The sequence below is a fragment of the Nuphar pumila genome, chromosome 9 (assembly GCF_984573655.1).
Source record: "Nuphar pumila chromosome 9, dmNupPumi1.hap1.1, whole genome shotgun sequence".
Taxonomy (NCBI): domain Eukaryota; kingdom Viridiplantae; phylum Streptophyta; class Magnoliopsida; order Nymphaeales; family Nymphaeaceae; genus Nuphar; species Nuphar pumila.
The window spans coordinates 7,633,806-7,648,448 of record NC_143257.1 but is presented as its reverse complement, the minus strand read 5'-3'; the positions used below and the strand labels follow the sequence as shown (position 1 = coordinate 7,648,448).

At 38.9% G+C, this 14,643-nt stretch overlaps 1 protein-coding gene across 1 annotated transcript; it reads left to right on the top strand.

The window, feature by feature from the left end:
- Positions 1-1,144: 1,144 nt before the first annotated feature.
- On the top strand, positions 1,145-3,522 carry LOC149828355 (growth-regulating factor 4-like). The gene is made up of 4 exons (XM_090017535.1): positions 1,145-1,373; positions 1,464-1,640; positions 1,781-2,180; positions 2,262-3,522. The coding sequence occupies exons 1-4, from the start codon at positions 1,205-1,207 to the stop codon at positions 3,109-3,111; spliced, it is 1,596 nt and encodes a 531-aa protein (XP_089873661.1). The 5' UTR covers positions 1,145-1,204; the 3' UTR covers positions 3,112-3,522.
- The last annotated feature ends 11,121 nt before the right edge of the window (positions 3,523-14,643 follow it).

Genomic DNA, 14,643 nt, shown 5'->3' with positions numbered 1-14,643 from the left:
TACTTTGACATTATGAGACCGTACAACTTCTAACCGTCTCCTTTTTGTTCCTTACAAATAGAACAGGGAGAGAGAGATTACGGAGATTTGTATGATGTTGCTTTTTTATTATCTTTTTTAAATATTGGGAAGGGACCCAAGTTCATAACAAGTAGTTAGGTAATCACGTCGGGGGCTTTGGTTAGAGTTCGAACCCCTGGTTGGGTTCGACAATCGAGGCAATTAAAAGGAGGATAACGGCGGTGGGGGACGGAAAGCGACTGCCGTGTATGAATGGATGTAGACAGGTCAAAGCAGAGAGAGAGAGAGAGAGAGAGAGGGTGGTGTGGTGTTTGGTTGTTATTGTGACCGATGTTATCAGTATCGGTGTTAATCGCCGTGTAACGGGCGATATTTATTATATCGGAAGAAAATCGATATGCTTTACTCTTGAATCGGCTATTTTTTAATAAATATATAAAGGTATTTTTTAATAATATTTTAATAAATTTAAAACGTGTTACGTTTTGATTGACACCTGATATTTGGTAATTATTTTGGCCGATGTAGAACAATTGATTTTGAGTATCGTTTCGGGAAGCTGATTCGTTAGCCAAACGATACAGGGACGATACCGATACTGACAATATTGATTGTGACAATACTGGGGATCTGTGATGTGATTAAAAAAAAATGGGGTTTAGAGCAGTAAATCGCTTCTTTTGGTTTTAAGAAGGGCAGGAGGAGAAAGGAGGGGGGATACGGTGCATGCAGAGAGTGATAGGCACCGCAATTATGAGGGCAGCGGTAGGTTTACTAATTTGTGGCAGAGGCCGAATGTTGGGGGCATGGGAAGCAGCGGCAAAGGGAGGGACAGACAGTAGAGCATTAGCGACAGTGGTTTGGATTCAAGATTCAGAGGATAGCTGTTTTCTGTTTGTGAACTGCTGATTTTTTTGAAAGAAAAAAGCGGTTTTTATATATCTTCTTTGTTTGTCACCGGGGAGAAGGTTTTCTCTCTTTTTTTTTTGTTTTTGCTTGAATGGAGATGGGTGGTGGTTTTCTTCGGATGGAAGATAAGAGTAACGTTGGTGTTGGTGTTGGTGGTGGTGGTGGAGGTGGTGGTTGTGAGGAGAGGGAGAAGAGAGGAGGTAATTGTGAGGACAGGAGGGGTATAAATCTGGGCCCTCAGAAGCTGGCTTGCACCGACTCATTCCACTTGAGGATGCCTCTCTTCTCTCGTTGTGACAACGGTCCCACCTTTTATCACGACAGCAGCAACAGTGAGGGCAGGTTGAGCGATTTATACGATGTCCCTGGTGGTGCAGTCGTAGCCGCAGCAGGGGCTGCAACAAGGACCTTGCAGACTTTTCCTATTGCCTTCAAATCCCCAGGTATGTCTCTACACCCCCATCCACCCCTTTGCCTTCCCCTTTTCCGGCACCACTGACCTGTATGTGTGTGCTTTTTTTTTTTATTTGTAGGGATGACATCAATACGATTCCCCTTTACCGCGGCTCAGTGGCAGGAACTAGAGCAGCAGGCCTTGATTTTCAAGCACATGGTGGCTGCAGTGCCCGTCCCTCCTGACCTCCTCATACCCATCAGAAGAAGCCTGGCAGACGCTACATCCATTGCTAACAGTGCCACAACTTGTGACCGTAATCATTTAATCCCACTCATATTTTATCATGTATCCATTCCCTTGGTTTGCTACAGGGAAGGAGTGGGGGAGTGTGTTTGGTGGTGGATGTGTGTGTGTGATGTGGGTCCTTTTTGTGTTTTCGTGTTTTGTGTGTAGTGGGTTGGGGTGGTGGGAACATCCTGAGGTTTGCCAACAGCACCGACCCCGAGCCGGGGAGGTGCCGAAGGACCGACGGCAAGAAATGGCGGTGCTCCAGAGACGTTGCGCCGGACCAGAAGTACTGCGAGCGCCACATGCACAGGAGCCGCCCTCGTTCAAGAAAGCCTGTGGAAGTACAACTGCGGAGGAAGGGCACCGTAAACGCCACTCCTCCCTCCACCTCTCATACTTCCACCACCCTCTTTCGCTCCCTCCCTCCTTCATCAGCTCCCTCTTGTCCTTGCCCCCTTTCTTCTCTCGCCTCACCTTCTGATATTTTGCCTAAATCCTTTCAATCCGGGTTGAAACTTCCAATGGAAACGACGATAGCTTCTACTCTGACCGACAAAGCTTCAAGGTAGACCGAACGCTTTCTCCTTTGGTGGCAAAACCCATTTTTTCTCAAGTCCCTTGTGCTATTTTTGTGTGTTCCCTCTAGGTACTTGAGTTGGATGGGAGGAGAAATGGAAGATGGTATGGATACAACAGGCGGTGATTCTACGGCAGCATCCCATCAATGGGAATTGATGGAATCCAAGCACCAACAACTGAGATTGAGCCCCAACGGCAACAACCATAATCTGGATTACCATGACCGTCTCGGCTTGCTTCCAGAGGCCGGCCTTCGAAGCAAAGCCTTCCAAGCAGACAACCGAAGCCCTTTCTTCGTGGGGAACAATCTTCCGGGGCTAGAATCCACCACTGAGAGCCAGCAGATGCAGCCGAGACGGTTCATCGATGCATGGTCAACAGAGAATAGATGGTTCCCAACCACCACCAAGTCTTCTTCTTCAAAACTCTCTGTTTCATCTCTCAACCTGTCCATGTCGGGCGGCGGCGGCGGCGCGGGCACTGCGGGAGACGATATCGACCCAGTTCAGATGGGTCTCCGTGTGATTGATCCCGAAAGTGATGGGGCATTGAAGCCTAAGCAAGCGCCCAGTTGGATGCTGCCCGTCTCCTGGCAATCATCTTCCCCACTGGGCGGCCCACTAGCGGAGGTGTTGCAGTCGAGTAGCGGCACTGCGGCTGCCCTCAATTCTCCAAAGGATTGCAGCAGCAAGATCCCTTCCGGTGTGCTCAACTTGATGTCCGATGGTTGTGGTGAGAGCAGCCCTCGTGCTAGCCCCAGAATGGTCTCTTCTCCTACCGGCGTTCTGCAGAAAACTCTAGCTTCTCTCTCCGATAGTAGCAGCGGCAGCAGTCCCACGTTCGGAGCCAAGTCCGAGATTGCTCTTCTGTGGCTTAACCAACAACCACACCAAAGTTGCAGTGCTCGTAAGCATTGACGGATAGGGTATCAAACTTTAATTCCCGCAGTTTTATGGAGGCTGTAAGAGCTTTTGTATTCATCTCTTGTTGATCGTTGAGATTTGCTTTTAGTTTATTTGCTTTTCTCCAGACCTTTGTTGCTCTTTGCTAATCCAGTCTAGTCTAATCTGATGAAAAATCGTGTATGGTGTTACGCTCTGGAAGACTGGAAATGTATGTCCCCTGGACTGGAAAGGGTTGCAATGGATTTAAAATTAGGTCGTGACTGTTGTGAAGGGGACATCTGAATTCCTCTTTTCTGGGATCACTCAAAAGAAAAATCTGAGGATGGACAGTGAAGATGCCTGTCAATTCTTAATTAATTAGTTGCATATTGTGCCCTCGTTTTACCATATAAGGTATTAAGGTGGAATTGTAGTTCTTGTCCTTGCGTGGTTTGATTGAGAATTGCAATTAATCTGTGTACAGAATGTTTCTCGCGTTCTGTAATCTAAATTAATTAATTTGATTTTCATCTGGTTCGATTTCATTGTAGGGCCTATCCTCCGGTGAAATAATCATATGAATCATTAAAATTTTTTAGTCAGTTTTTTCACCTGGCCCAGTGAAGGTCGATGAGTAGAGTTTTCTTCGTATCCTGTTTAGTAGTACCTCTGGTGACGCTTAGCAGATCCCCAAGTATACTCCACTTTAACTCAGAAAATCGTTAGGCGTTTTGCCATTTTCTGTGTTATGTTTTATATAAAGAATCACTGCTTGCATAATGATTTTTCTGTGTTTGAGTTTTACACATAAAATCATTGGTTTGAATACTTTGTAAACTACTCCCCCGGATCACCTAACCATGCGTCCCTGGTGATGGCCACTAGTTGTTTGTCTTAACAGCAAAAGCAAGAGAGAGAAGGGGTTAGGTAGTCCATCTTTTCTTTTGTACAGAAAAGAAAGAATGGTGTATTTCTGTTTTGAAGACCCTCTCTCTGAATTATTTAGGAGTGCCATTGTTGATGTTTATTTTTTTTTTTTGAAAGGCAAGATGGGGTTATGCAGACCCTTACCAGTTAAACAACTTATACCATTGGGTTTTGAACCTGCAACGTGTTGGAATTGTGGATGCTTTAGTTGCTCTCTCTCTCTCTCTTATCTTGGATCACATGTTCTGTACCTTGCGCTTTAAATGCACAGGCCAGGCATATTCTGTCCTTCCTGTGTGCTATCAACTGTTTGGAGCCCATTTTTTCTAGCGTGGGGTGTGTGATTTTGTCTCTAAGCAGTGGAAGTTATGCTCTACTGCCAAAAGCCAGCTAAGTAGCCAAGATGCTAAAACTAGAAATGCCTTCCTCCAAGGTGATTGTTAAAGGGGAAGAGGATTGTTAAGCCTAAAGCTATACGGAATCGGGAATCAATCTGAGTGAACTAGTAGATCCCAATCGGAAGGCTTACACCTTGATTATTTCAGTTGACAATTTTTCAATGTGAACCAGTGTTGTGAGAGGCGTACGCCTCAGTACCTGAAGCGTACGCCTTAGAGGCGAGGCGCATGCTCAAGGTACTGAGGCGTTGCTGTGATGCGCACATTGCCCCTCATCACAGTTCCCCGGTTACAAATTCCCTGGTGGCGAACTTCGCCGTTGGCTGCTCAGTCTTCTCCGACCACCGGATGCGCCCCCCCCCTCGCTTCCGTATCAGCTGGGCGCGTGGTCCTTCTCCTACTGCCTCTCCTCCCACCGATTCACTTCCAGTCCAGTTGTGAGAGGCGTACGCCTCAGTACCTGAGGCGTACGCCTCAGAGGCGAAGGGCTTCGCCTCATCGCATTTAACAACCTTGATGTGAACAGCTAACACAGGTCCTCTATCAACGGATCCTGTTTGCATTGGCAGGTTACCCGTTTTATTTCTGACACGGTCAATGTCCAAGCCCTTGCATTAAACATCTGGTTTGGTTTAGGGGTGTCAACGGGTCGGGTTTGGTTGGGACTCAAGTAGAACCAGACTTAGATCCGATTTTTGGGTATGGTATCGGGTCCGCACTCTGGTCTAATCGGGTTTACCATCGATAAGAACTACATGACCCAGACCATACCCTATTTTTTATCATGTTTACATTAAAAATTTGTGGGTCCTAATCGGAACTCGGGTTAGGTTTGAGTCTGATATAAAATTTCACAAACTATAACCAGATCCGAGTATTAATCGGACCTTGAAGTCTGGATCCGGGTCTTCTTATTTATGGCCGTACCAGGACCCTATAAAATTTGGTTTGGGTACCGACGGATAGCATTTTTTTTTGGGGTTACAAGTGAGGTCCACTGTGTACAGCAGTCGTATCTGCATCTGGATAGGACCTGACATGGGATGCTTTTTATCTTTGAAAATCTGGTAGCCCCACGCCTATGGCTCAAAAAGAACTTTGAGGGGAAGCCGGTAGGAAATGCCAAACTAAGTGATACCTTCCACCCAAAGGATAGAGGTATTTTCTGGTCACCATGGAATTGATTACCGATTATTTCCACTCTTTTAGAGCCGTCCATCATTTCGATATAAGGATGAAAATCTATGACTAGCATTGGAATATAAATGGGTTCTCGATGGAAACATAATGGACTTTATGATGGGCGACGCTTCTTTTAGGGTAATTAATCATTACTCACTTATGACGCAGGCTCACACCACCAGTTTTGTGGGTTGAATTATTTTTTAGAAAAATGACCATAATTGTAATTTTTGAAATCCCCCTTATGTCTAAATTTACAAATGTCTTACTTGTTTAGGATCATTTTACCTATTGAAATTGGAACAATATAATATATCATAACATTACTCTTAGTAAAAGGTAGATTCACACTTTTATTTGCTAACCTCACAAAATCAATATGCAAACTTTATGTAACTGAAACTGGTTGTAACTTAGCAAATATTTTATTAACTTTCTGTAACTAAAATATATTAAAACTTCACAAATATTTTATTAAACTCACATATACAATACAAAGTTTGTATAACTGAATGTGCAGACTTTTTATAACTGAAACTTATCATAAGTTCACAAAATTTTACTGAATTCATATATATAGTAGGAAGTTCACATAACCATATCTACTAATATTGTATAACTGAAACCTGTTGAAACTTTCTAAACTAATTTCACATATATAGTACAAAGTTCACATAATCAATGAAACTTTCGTGCGTATGTATAGATAATAGGGCTATCAATAAGATTGTTGCTAATTATAAACTTTTCATTCCTAAGTTAGATGATTTACTTGATCAGTTAGCGGGAGTTAGTTTTTTTTTTCAAGTTAAAACTTTATAGTGCTTATCATTAGGTTAGAATTAGACCACAGGATGAGTGAAAAGGTGCATTTAAGGCTAAAAATGACATGTATGAGTGGTTAGTTATGTCATTTGGCTTATCGAATACATCGTCTACTTGTATGCATATCATGAATCAGGTTCTTAGCCCATACATACGAAAGTTTCTTGCAATTTATTTTGATGATATTATAATTTATAAAAAAATGAGCATGAACATTTATCTCACTTGCAATATGTATTAACTGTTCTTGAAAAAAAAAATTTTATGTTGCACCTGATAAATGTTTATTTCTAGTTGATGAAGTTTTATTTTTAGGATATATTGTTTTTAGCAGGGTTATTTTTGTTGATCGCACTAAGGTCAAATCTATTAGATTTTAGCCTACTCCTATCTCTATTACTATTATTTGTAGTTTTCATGGTTTATATTAATTTTATCATAGACTTGTTTTTTATTTTAGTAGTATAGTTATACCTCCCACTCATTGCATCTAAGGCAAATCATTTCAGTGGATGCCAGAGACATAAATCATTTGAGCTGTTGAAATTTAAATTGTGTTATACCTTTATTTTAGCACTTCCTAGTTTTGATTATGTGTTTGAATTATCATGTGATATTCTTAGCATAAAATCATTTACTTTATCCGTTATGTTAGTCAATAAACTCTTTTCATTACTGTTGATGATTCATATTTTTTAAAGATTATGTTAGCATTATCTCAAGGTTCAATTGTTAAATATTTTCCTCCCGATAAAATTTTATGTAAGAAAAATCTTTAGTGTATTTCAGATTGTCTTTTACATTTAAGTCTTATTGCAGTAGTACATAGTGACGATCATCTCAGCAAGGACAAAACCCCTCAACTTGTATTTTTTTCATACTTTTGGCCATACATACACATGAAAGTCCATAGATATTTTGATAAAAGGTGACGTAAGGTAATCTCTGAACCTAATGATATTATTATGTTGATAAAAAAATATTTCCAAATAAGTATAAAAATTTAGTTAGTCGTTGTATTGTTCTCTTAAAAAGTACCAAATATGTTTACAAGTTGAATTTTTTATCCAAAATATTTATTGTTGAATATCTTTCTAGGTATTCTGGTGATTAAACTAAAGATGAGCAGGCTTCAAGGACAAATCCTTTTGATCCTAGGAGAACTGATGCAATGCATTTGGGCAATTTCGAGGAGAACATGATGAAGACACATTCGAATAAGAAATATCAATGAACCCAAACATGTAGGCCATGCTCACCCCAATTTAAATAAGGTTTGCAAGGTTAAGAACATTATTTCTAGGTATTTTGAAATATTTTAGAATTTATTTTGAAGAAATTTAAATTTTTTTTGTTCAAAAACCATTTTTTGAGAGTCTAGTGTTGGATTCCTGATTAGGGAAATCATATTTCTTGGTCTTTAAATTTGTTCATGCTAAATCATTGAAAAGATAAAAAATTAATAAATCAAACATAATGCAAAATTGTACCTGAATCTATTATTGCACTGGTAGATCTTGATATGTTAGATCTTCCAAAACCTCTATATGTGACTTTTCCTTCTTCTCTAAACCTAATGAGAGGGATAATTTTCTTTCTTGATGAAGAGGCAAAAGAGAACAACCACTATATATGGTTTTGGAGACCGTAACCTAATTATAATTACCCTATAGTCTTCTTCCAATTCAGCCCATCATAAAATTAAAAATTAACATATGAGGGCACATAAGGTATCTACATATTATTATAACCATACTTTATAAGATGTCATGAGGCCCAAACGTATAAGATCACTTTATGTGGGCCTTCACCTTAGACAGTTTATAATGTGTGATCAATCACATGTGTAGGTCCACATGAAATATCTAACAATCTCCCACTTGGGCCACATATGTTACCATACAATCACATATTATATAGTATCCTTATGAACTCAAAACACTGTCTTATCAGATGACATCTCCAACAATCTGGTACATCGATCATGTCAACATAGAACCAACGTGATCTTCATTACAATAATCAAAATTAGACCTATCAATGATCATGTATATTGACATAACCAACAACATAGATCAAGTATGGATGTCAAGCATGGAAATTACATGTAATGTAATATGAATATGCCTATTTCCAACTGGTCCTGCCTTATTCTTTAGTAAGATCACAATAAATGAATGCAGAATGAAATTGATACTTGAGCCTTATACTGAAGTAATAAAATAAAACTTTATTTTATCTCTAAACATCTGAATATAAACTCCTAATAAACCAATATCTTATTAAATGATATAACACCCAATCGAGCAGTATGCTCGTTAAAAACCTTGGGTGGTAAACCTTTGGTAAGCAAATCCACAATCATGGAGTTTGTGCCAATATGTTCAATAGATATCTGACTATTCTGCACTCTTTCTTTAACAAGAAACTTAATATATATGTTTTGACTTTGATGAGCTTCAGTTGTTGTTAGAATATAGCACTACCGAATTATTGTTACAAAATAACTTTAACGGTCTTTCAATGTTATCTAAAATCTGCAAGCTAATGACAAAATTGCATAACTAAATTCCATGATTGGATTTCTCATAACAGGCTACGAACTCTGCTGCCATAGTGGAAGATACAATGAGTGTCTACTTAGCACTCTTCCAAGAGATAGATCCCCCAACCACCAGATAAATATAACCTGACATGGATCTGCGACTGTCTTGGCATCCAACAAAGTCAGAATCAGAATACTCAATGATCTTTAACTGATTCGACTTCCTGTATGTGAGCATGTAATTCTTTGTTCTTTGTAAGTACCGTATAGTTTGGCCGCTTTCCAATTATTCATTCCTGGGTTACTTAGATATCTACCTAACATCCCAACAATGTATGCTATATCCGGACATATACACACTTGAGCATACATAAGACTCTCTACAGCAGATGTATATGTTAATTTTTTCCATATCTTTAACTTTAAACTTATGTTTGGGGCATTGAGCGAGACTAAACTTGTCTCCCTTAGCAACAAGAATATCACCCGGTTTGCAATCCTTCATGCCAAATCTGTAAAGAATCCTTTCGATATAGCTCTTTTGTGATAATCCAAGAATACCACAAGAATTATCTCGATGTATCTGAATTTCTAATACAAAAGAAGTGTTACCAAGATCTTTCATTTCAAATTTCTTTATCAATGTTTTTTTGGTTTCATGCAATAAGCCTATATCATTACTGACAAGTAGTATGTCATCAACATATAAAACCAGAAAAATGAATTTACCCCGACTGAATTTATGGTATATACATTTATCAACCACATTCATCTCAAAAACAAATGAGAGGACAACTTAATAAAATTGATGACACCATTTACGAGAAGCTTACTTAAGTCCATAGATGAATTTTTTTAATTTGCGAACCATTTTCTTTGCATCGCCTGAGACAAAATATTCTGATTGTACCATATATATTATCTCATCAATGCCACCATTAAGGAATGTAGTCTTTACATCTATCTGATGCAGCTCCAAATCAAAATGAGTTACAAGTACCATCATTATTCTGAAAGAGTCTTTTGTAGAAACTGGAGAGAAAATTTCTGTATAGTCAATGCCTACATTTTGAGTCAACCCTTTTTCAACAAGACATGCCTTATATCTTTCCACATCATCCTTTGAATCCCTTTTGATTTTAAATATCCATTTGCAACCAATGGATTTTACACCTTTAGGTAATGAGACAGGATCCCATACATCATTATCTTTCATAAATTTAAACTCTTCATGCATGGCATTTATCCACTTTTGAGAGTTAGAACTCTTTATAGCTTGCTGAAAGTTGATTGGATCATTTTTCTTTAAGCCAGTATCACCCTTATGTTATTTAAGAAAAATAATATAATTATCTAGAATTGCCCTTCTCCTCTCTCTAGTGGATTTCCTTAATGATACTTGTTCTTGAGTTACTTGAGGTATTTAACTCCGCCTGCGTATAACTGTTTAGTTATACACTGTCGGTCCCAAGCCCGGATAAAGGAGGAGGGTTGCGGTAGGCCTGTGACAGCCAACATAAAAACTTAGTCATACCTTATGAAAATGAACCAATATGAGAATTTTTTTGGGGCGTTCCCTACTGAGCGACGCGCTGTACTCTCTAGGCCCGGAGGCAGTGATAAATGGGCAAGGGCTGCTAGGTCGTCGCCCAGAAGCGACGCGTCACACCGGCGCCCAGGTGTGGTGTCAAATAGGCAAGGGTTCCCTCACTTTGTTGGACGGGTGGGGGTAAAGAAGTTAGTCCAAGACCATAAAATTAGGTTAGCCACTTGGAACATAGGGTCTTTAACTGGTAAGTTGGTAGAGTTAGTAGATGTTATGTTTAGGAGAAAGTTTGATATTTTATGTCTACAAGAGACCAAATGGGTAGGTGAGAAAGCAAAAGTGATAGAACCTTGGGGATATAAGATTTGGTATACAGGAATAAATAGGAATAGGAATGAAGTAGGGATTGTTATGAGTCGTCAGTTTATAGATAATGTAGTTGAGGTCCGTAGGAAGGGTGATAGAATTTTACTTATTAAATTAGTATTAGGTACGGATATTATTAATATTATTAGTGTTTATGCACCTCAAGTAGGTTTAGATGATTCCATTAAGCATCAATTTTGGGAAGATTTAGATGAAGTAGTACAAGGGATATCTTATGGAGAAAAACTTTTCATCGGTGGTGACCTTAATGGACATGTAGGCATTAGTAGGGATGGATTTGAGAGTATCCATGGAGGCTATGGTATAGGAGAAAGAAATGAAAGTGGAGAAAGGATTTTAGATTTTTGTTTGTCCTATGATATGATCTTAGCAAACACTTGGTTTAGGAAGAGGGAGTCTCACCTAGTAACATTTAAAAGTGGGGTTAATACGAGTTAGATAGATTTTTTCCTACTTAGAAATAGAGATAGGGGTTGTTGCATCGATTGTAAGGTTATACCGGGAGAAAGTGTAGCTACACAATATAGAGTCTTAATTTTAGATCTTAGAATTAGACAATGCCGCAAAAGGGATAAACATAGGATAGATCCTATAATTAAGTGGTGGGCACTGAAAGGAGCTAAACAAGGAATGTTTGTAGAGCAGGTAGTTAAGGAAGCTGATTGGTGTCTCGAGGAGGATTCAGAATCAATGTGGAATAAGATAGCGGGTGGCATGAGAAAAGTGGCTAAGGAGGTATTGGGTGAGTCTAAAGGCGGTGCACCACTAGGTAAGGATACATCATGGTGGAACGAGGATGTCAAATTAGCTATTAAGGTTAAAAGAGAGTATTATAGAAATCTAAGTAAGAGTCGTGATAATGAGAATTTGGAGAAGTATATGATAGCAAAGAAGGAAGCTAAAAAAGTAGTTCGAAACGCGAGGGCTAAGGTATATAAGGAGGTTTATGACAAGTTGGATACCAAAGAAGGTGAGAACGATATTTATAGGCTTGCAAAGATGAGAGATAGGGAATCGAGGGATTTGGGTATGGTTAGATGTATCAAAGATGAAACGCAAAGGGTTTTAGTCAAAGATGAGGAGATTAAGGAGAGATGGAAAAATTATTTTGATAAGCTATTTAATGATAGTCATGCTCAAGATCTTGGAGACTTCTTCATTCCTTTTCATGAGATAAATCGTGACTTCATACGCAAGATTCAAAAGAAAGAAATTGCAGAGGCTTTGAAGAAAATGAAATCAAGAAGGGCAGTTGGCCCAGATGGTATACCTATCGAGGCTTGGAAATGCTTGGGAGAGAAAGGTTTAGAATGGTTGACAAATCTTTTTAACTTGATTTGGCGAACAAATAAGATGCCTAATGAGTGGAGGAAGAGTACTTTGGTGCCTTTATATAAGAATAAGGGTGATATACAAGATTGCACAAACTATCGTGGTATAAAACTCATGAGTCATACTATGAAACTTTGGGAGAGGGTGATTGAGTCTAGGTTGAGGAAGGTTGTCATGATATCGGAGAATCAATTTGGTTTTATGCCTGGAAGATCAACTATGAAAGCTATACATCTTCTTAGACAACTTATTGAAAGATATAGAGAGAGAGGAACAAAGATTTGCATATGGTTTTTATTGATTTAGAGAAGGCATACGATAGAGTACCTAGGGATGTTCTCTGGTGGACAATGATGAAGAAAAGTGTTTCTCTCAAGTACATTAGTATAATTAAAGATATGTATGAAGGAGTAGTAACCAATGTCCACACTTGTGGAGGGGTGACAACCAATTTTCCGATAACGGTTGGGTTACATCAAGGATCTGCTTTAAGCCCTTTCCTATTTGCGATAGTGATGGATGAGCTTACGAGATCAATTCAAGAAAATGTACCGTGGTGTATGTTGTTTGCTGATGATATTGTTTTGATTGATGAGTCTAGAGCTGGGGTTAATGCTAAGTTAGAATTATGGAGACAGACATTGGAAGCTAGAGGTTTTAAGTTGAGTAAGAGTAAGACTGAATATATGGAATGTCGGTTTAGTAAGCAACGAAGTAGTGATGGGAGTGTAGTGAAGCTTGGTGAGCATGAAATACCGGTGAATGATTATTTCAAATATTTGGGATCCATCATTCAAAAGTATGGAGAAATTGATGGAGATGTAAATCATAGGATAAAGGTTGGGTGGATGAAATGGAAAAGTGCAACTGGAGTGCTGTGCGATCGTAGAATGCCATTGCGGTTGAAGGGAAAGTTTTATAGGACGACTATTAGACCCGCTTTACTATATGGTACGGAATGTTGGGCTGCCAAGAGACATCATATTCAAAAAATGAGTGTAGCTGAGATGCGGATGCTTAGATGGATGTGTGGAAATACAATAAAAGATAAGATTCGGAACGAGGAGATATGTAAGAAGGTAGGTGTTGCACCCATTGAAAATAAGATGCGAGAGAATCGTTTACGGTGGTTTGGACATATTCGGCGAAGGCCTAATGATGCTCCAGTTAGAAGGTTGGAGAAATGGGAAAATATATTAGTTAAAAGAGGTCGGGGTAGGCCTAGGAAGACTTGGATGGAGATGATAGGAAAGGATATGAATGCTTTGAACCTCACCGAGGACATGGCATTGGATAGAAATGATTGGAGGAAAAGAATTCATGTGGAAGACCCAAAATGAATTTCTTTTTTGGTTCATATCGCTGACCCCAATTGTTTTGGGATGAAGGCGTAGTTGTTGTTGTTGTTGAGTTTGTATTCTAAGAGTAAAAACTTGATTTTGGATAGAGAGATCTTGAACACTGCCTTGTTCTGGATTTGTTTGAATAATTTTAGAAATTAAAATATGATCATTGTCAATGACAACTATAGGAAGAAAAACAAATTCTTCTTTAAAAACAATGTCTTTTACCTTATCACCTCCTGCAAACTCAGCATACTCAAAGAAACAAGCATTTCTCATCTAAAAAAGGACTTATTTATATGGTCATAAAATTTATAACTCCTAGATATTTCATAATATTCAACAAAATAGAAGCTAATCGTTCTTGATTCTAGTTTCTTTTCATGTAGGCTATATAGCCTTACCTCAACTGGATATGCCCAAATATGAAAATGCTTCATACTAGGCTTTTTACCTGTCTACATTTCATATGGAGTTTTGGTTACTACTTTAATTGATACTCTTTTCAGTACATAAGCTGCAGTCTTTAATGCCTCTCTTCACAGGGATTCAGGTAAAGTAGAATGACAAATTTTACTCCTTACCATACCCTTTAATGTCCTGTTTCGTCTCTTAGCAACATCATTCATGCTAAAAGTACCTGTCATGGTGTACTATAGGATGATACCACATTCCTCTAGAAATTTAGCAAACGACCCTTGACGTTGTTCACTTGATCCATCATATCTACTATAGTATTCACCACTACGGTCAGATCTGATGACTTTAATTATTTTGCCAAGTTGAGTTTCAACTTCAGCCTTAAATGATTTGAACACATCCAGCGACTGAGACTTTTAATGAATCAAATATAGGTACCCATATCATGAATATTCATCTATGAACGTAATAAAATATTATTGACCATCCCAAGAAACTGTAGGGAATGACCTACAAACACTACAAGAAAACTGCGTATTAGCGACATATGCCAGCCGTCGCAAATCCATCGCTAAAGATGTTAACGATGGATTTTGTGATGGATTAGCGATGGATAGCGTCCGTCGCATAACCCTAGTCGCTAAACTGCGATATAATTTA

Excerpts from the sequence above, each read along its gene's own strand:
- LOC149828355 (XM_090017535.1), top strand. The coding sequence starts at position 1,205 with ATGCCTCTCTTCTCTCGTTGTGACAACGGTCCCACCTTTTATCACGAC. Across the intron at positions 1,374-1,463 it reads TATTGCCTTCAAATCCCCAG|GGATGACATCAATACGATTC; the intron begins GTATGTCTCTAC and ends TTTTATTTGTAG. Across the intron at positions 2,181-2,261 it reads CTGACCGACAAAGCTTCAAG|GTACTTGAGTTGGATGGGAG; the intron begins GTAGACCGAACG and ends TGTTCCCTCTAG.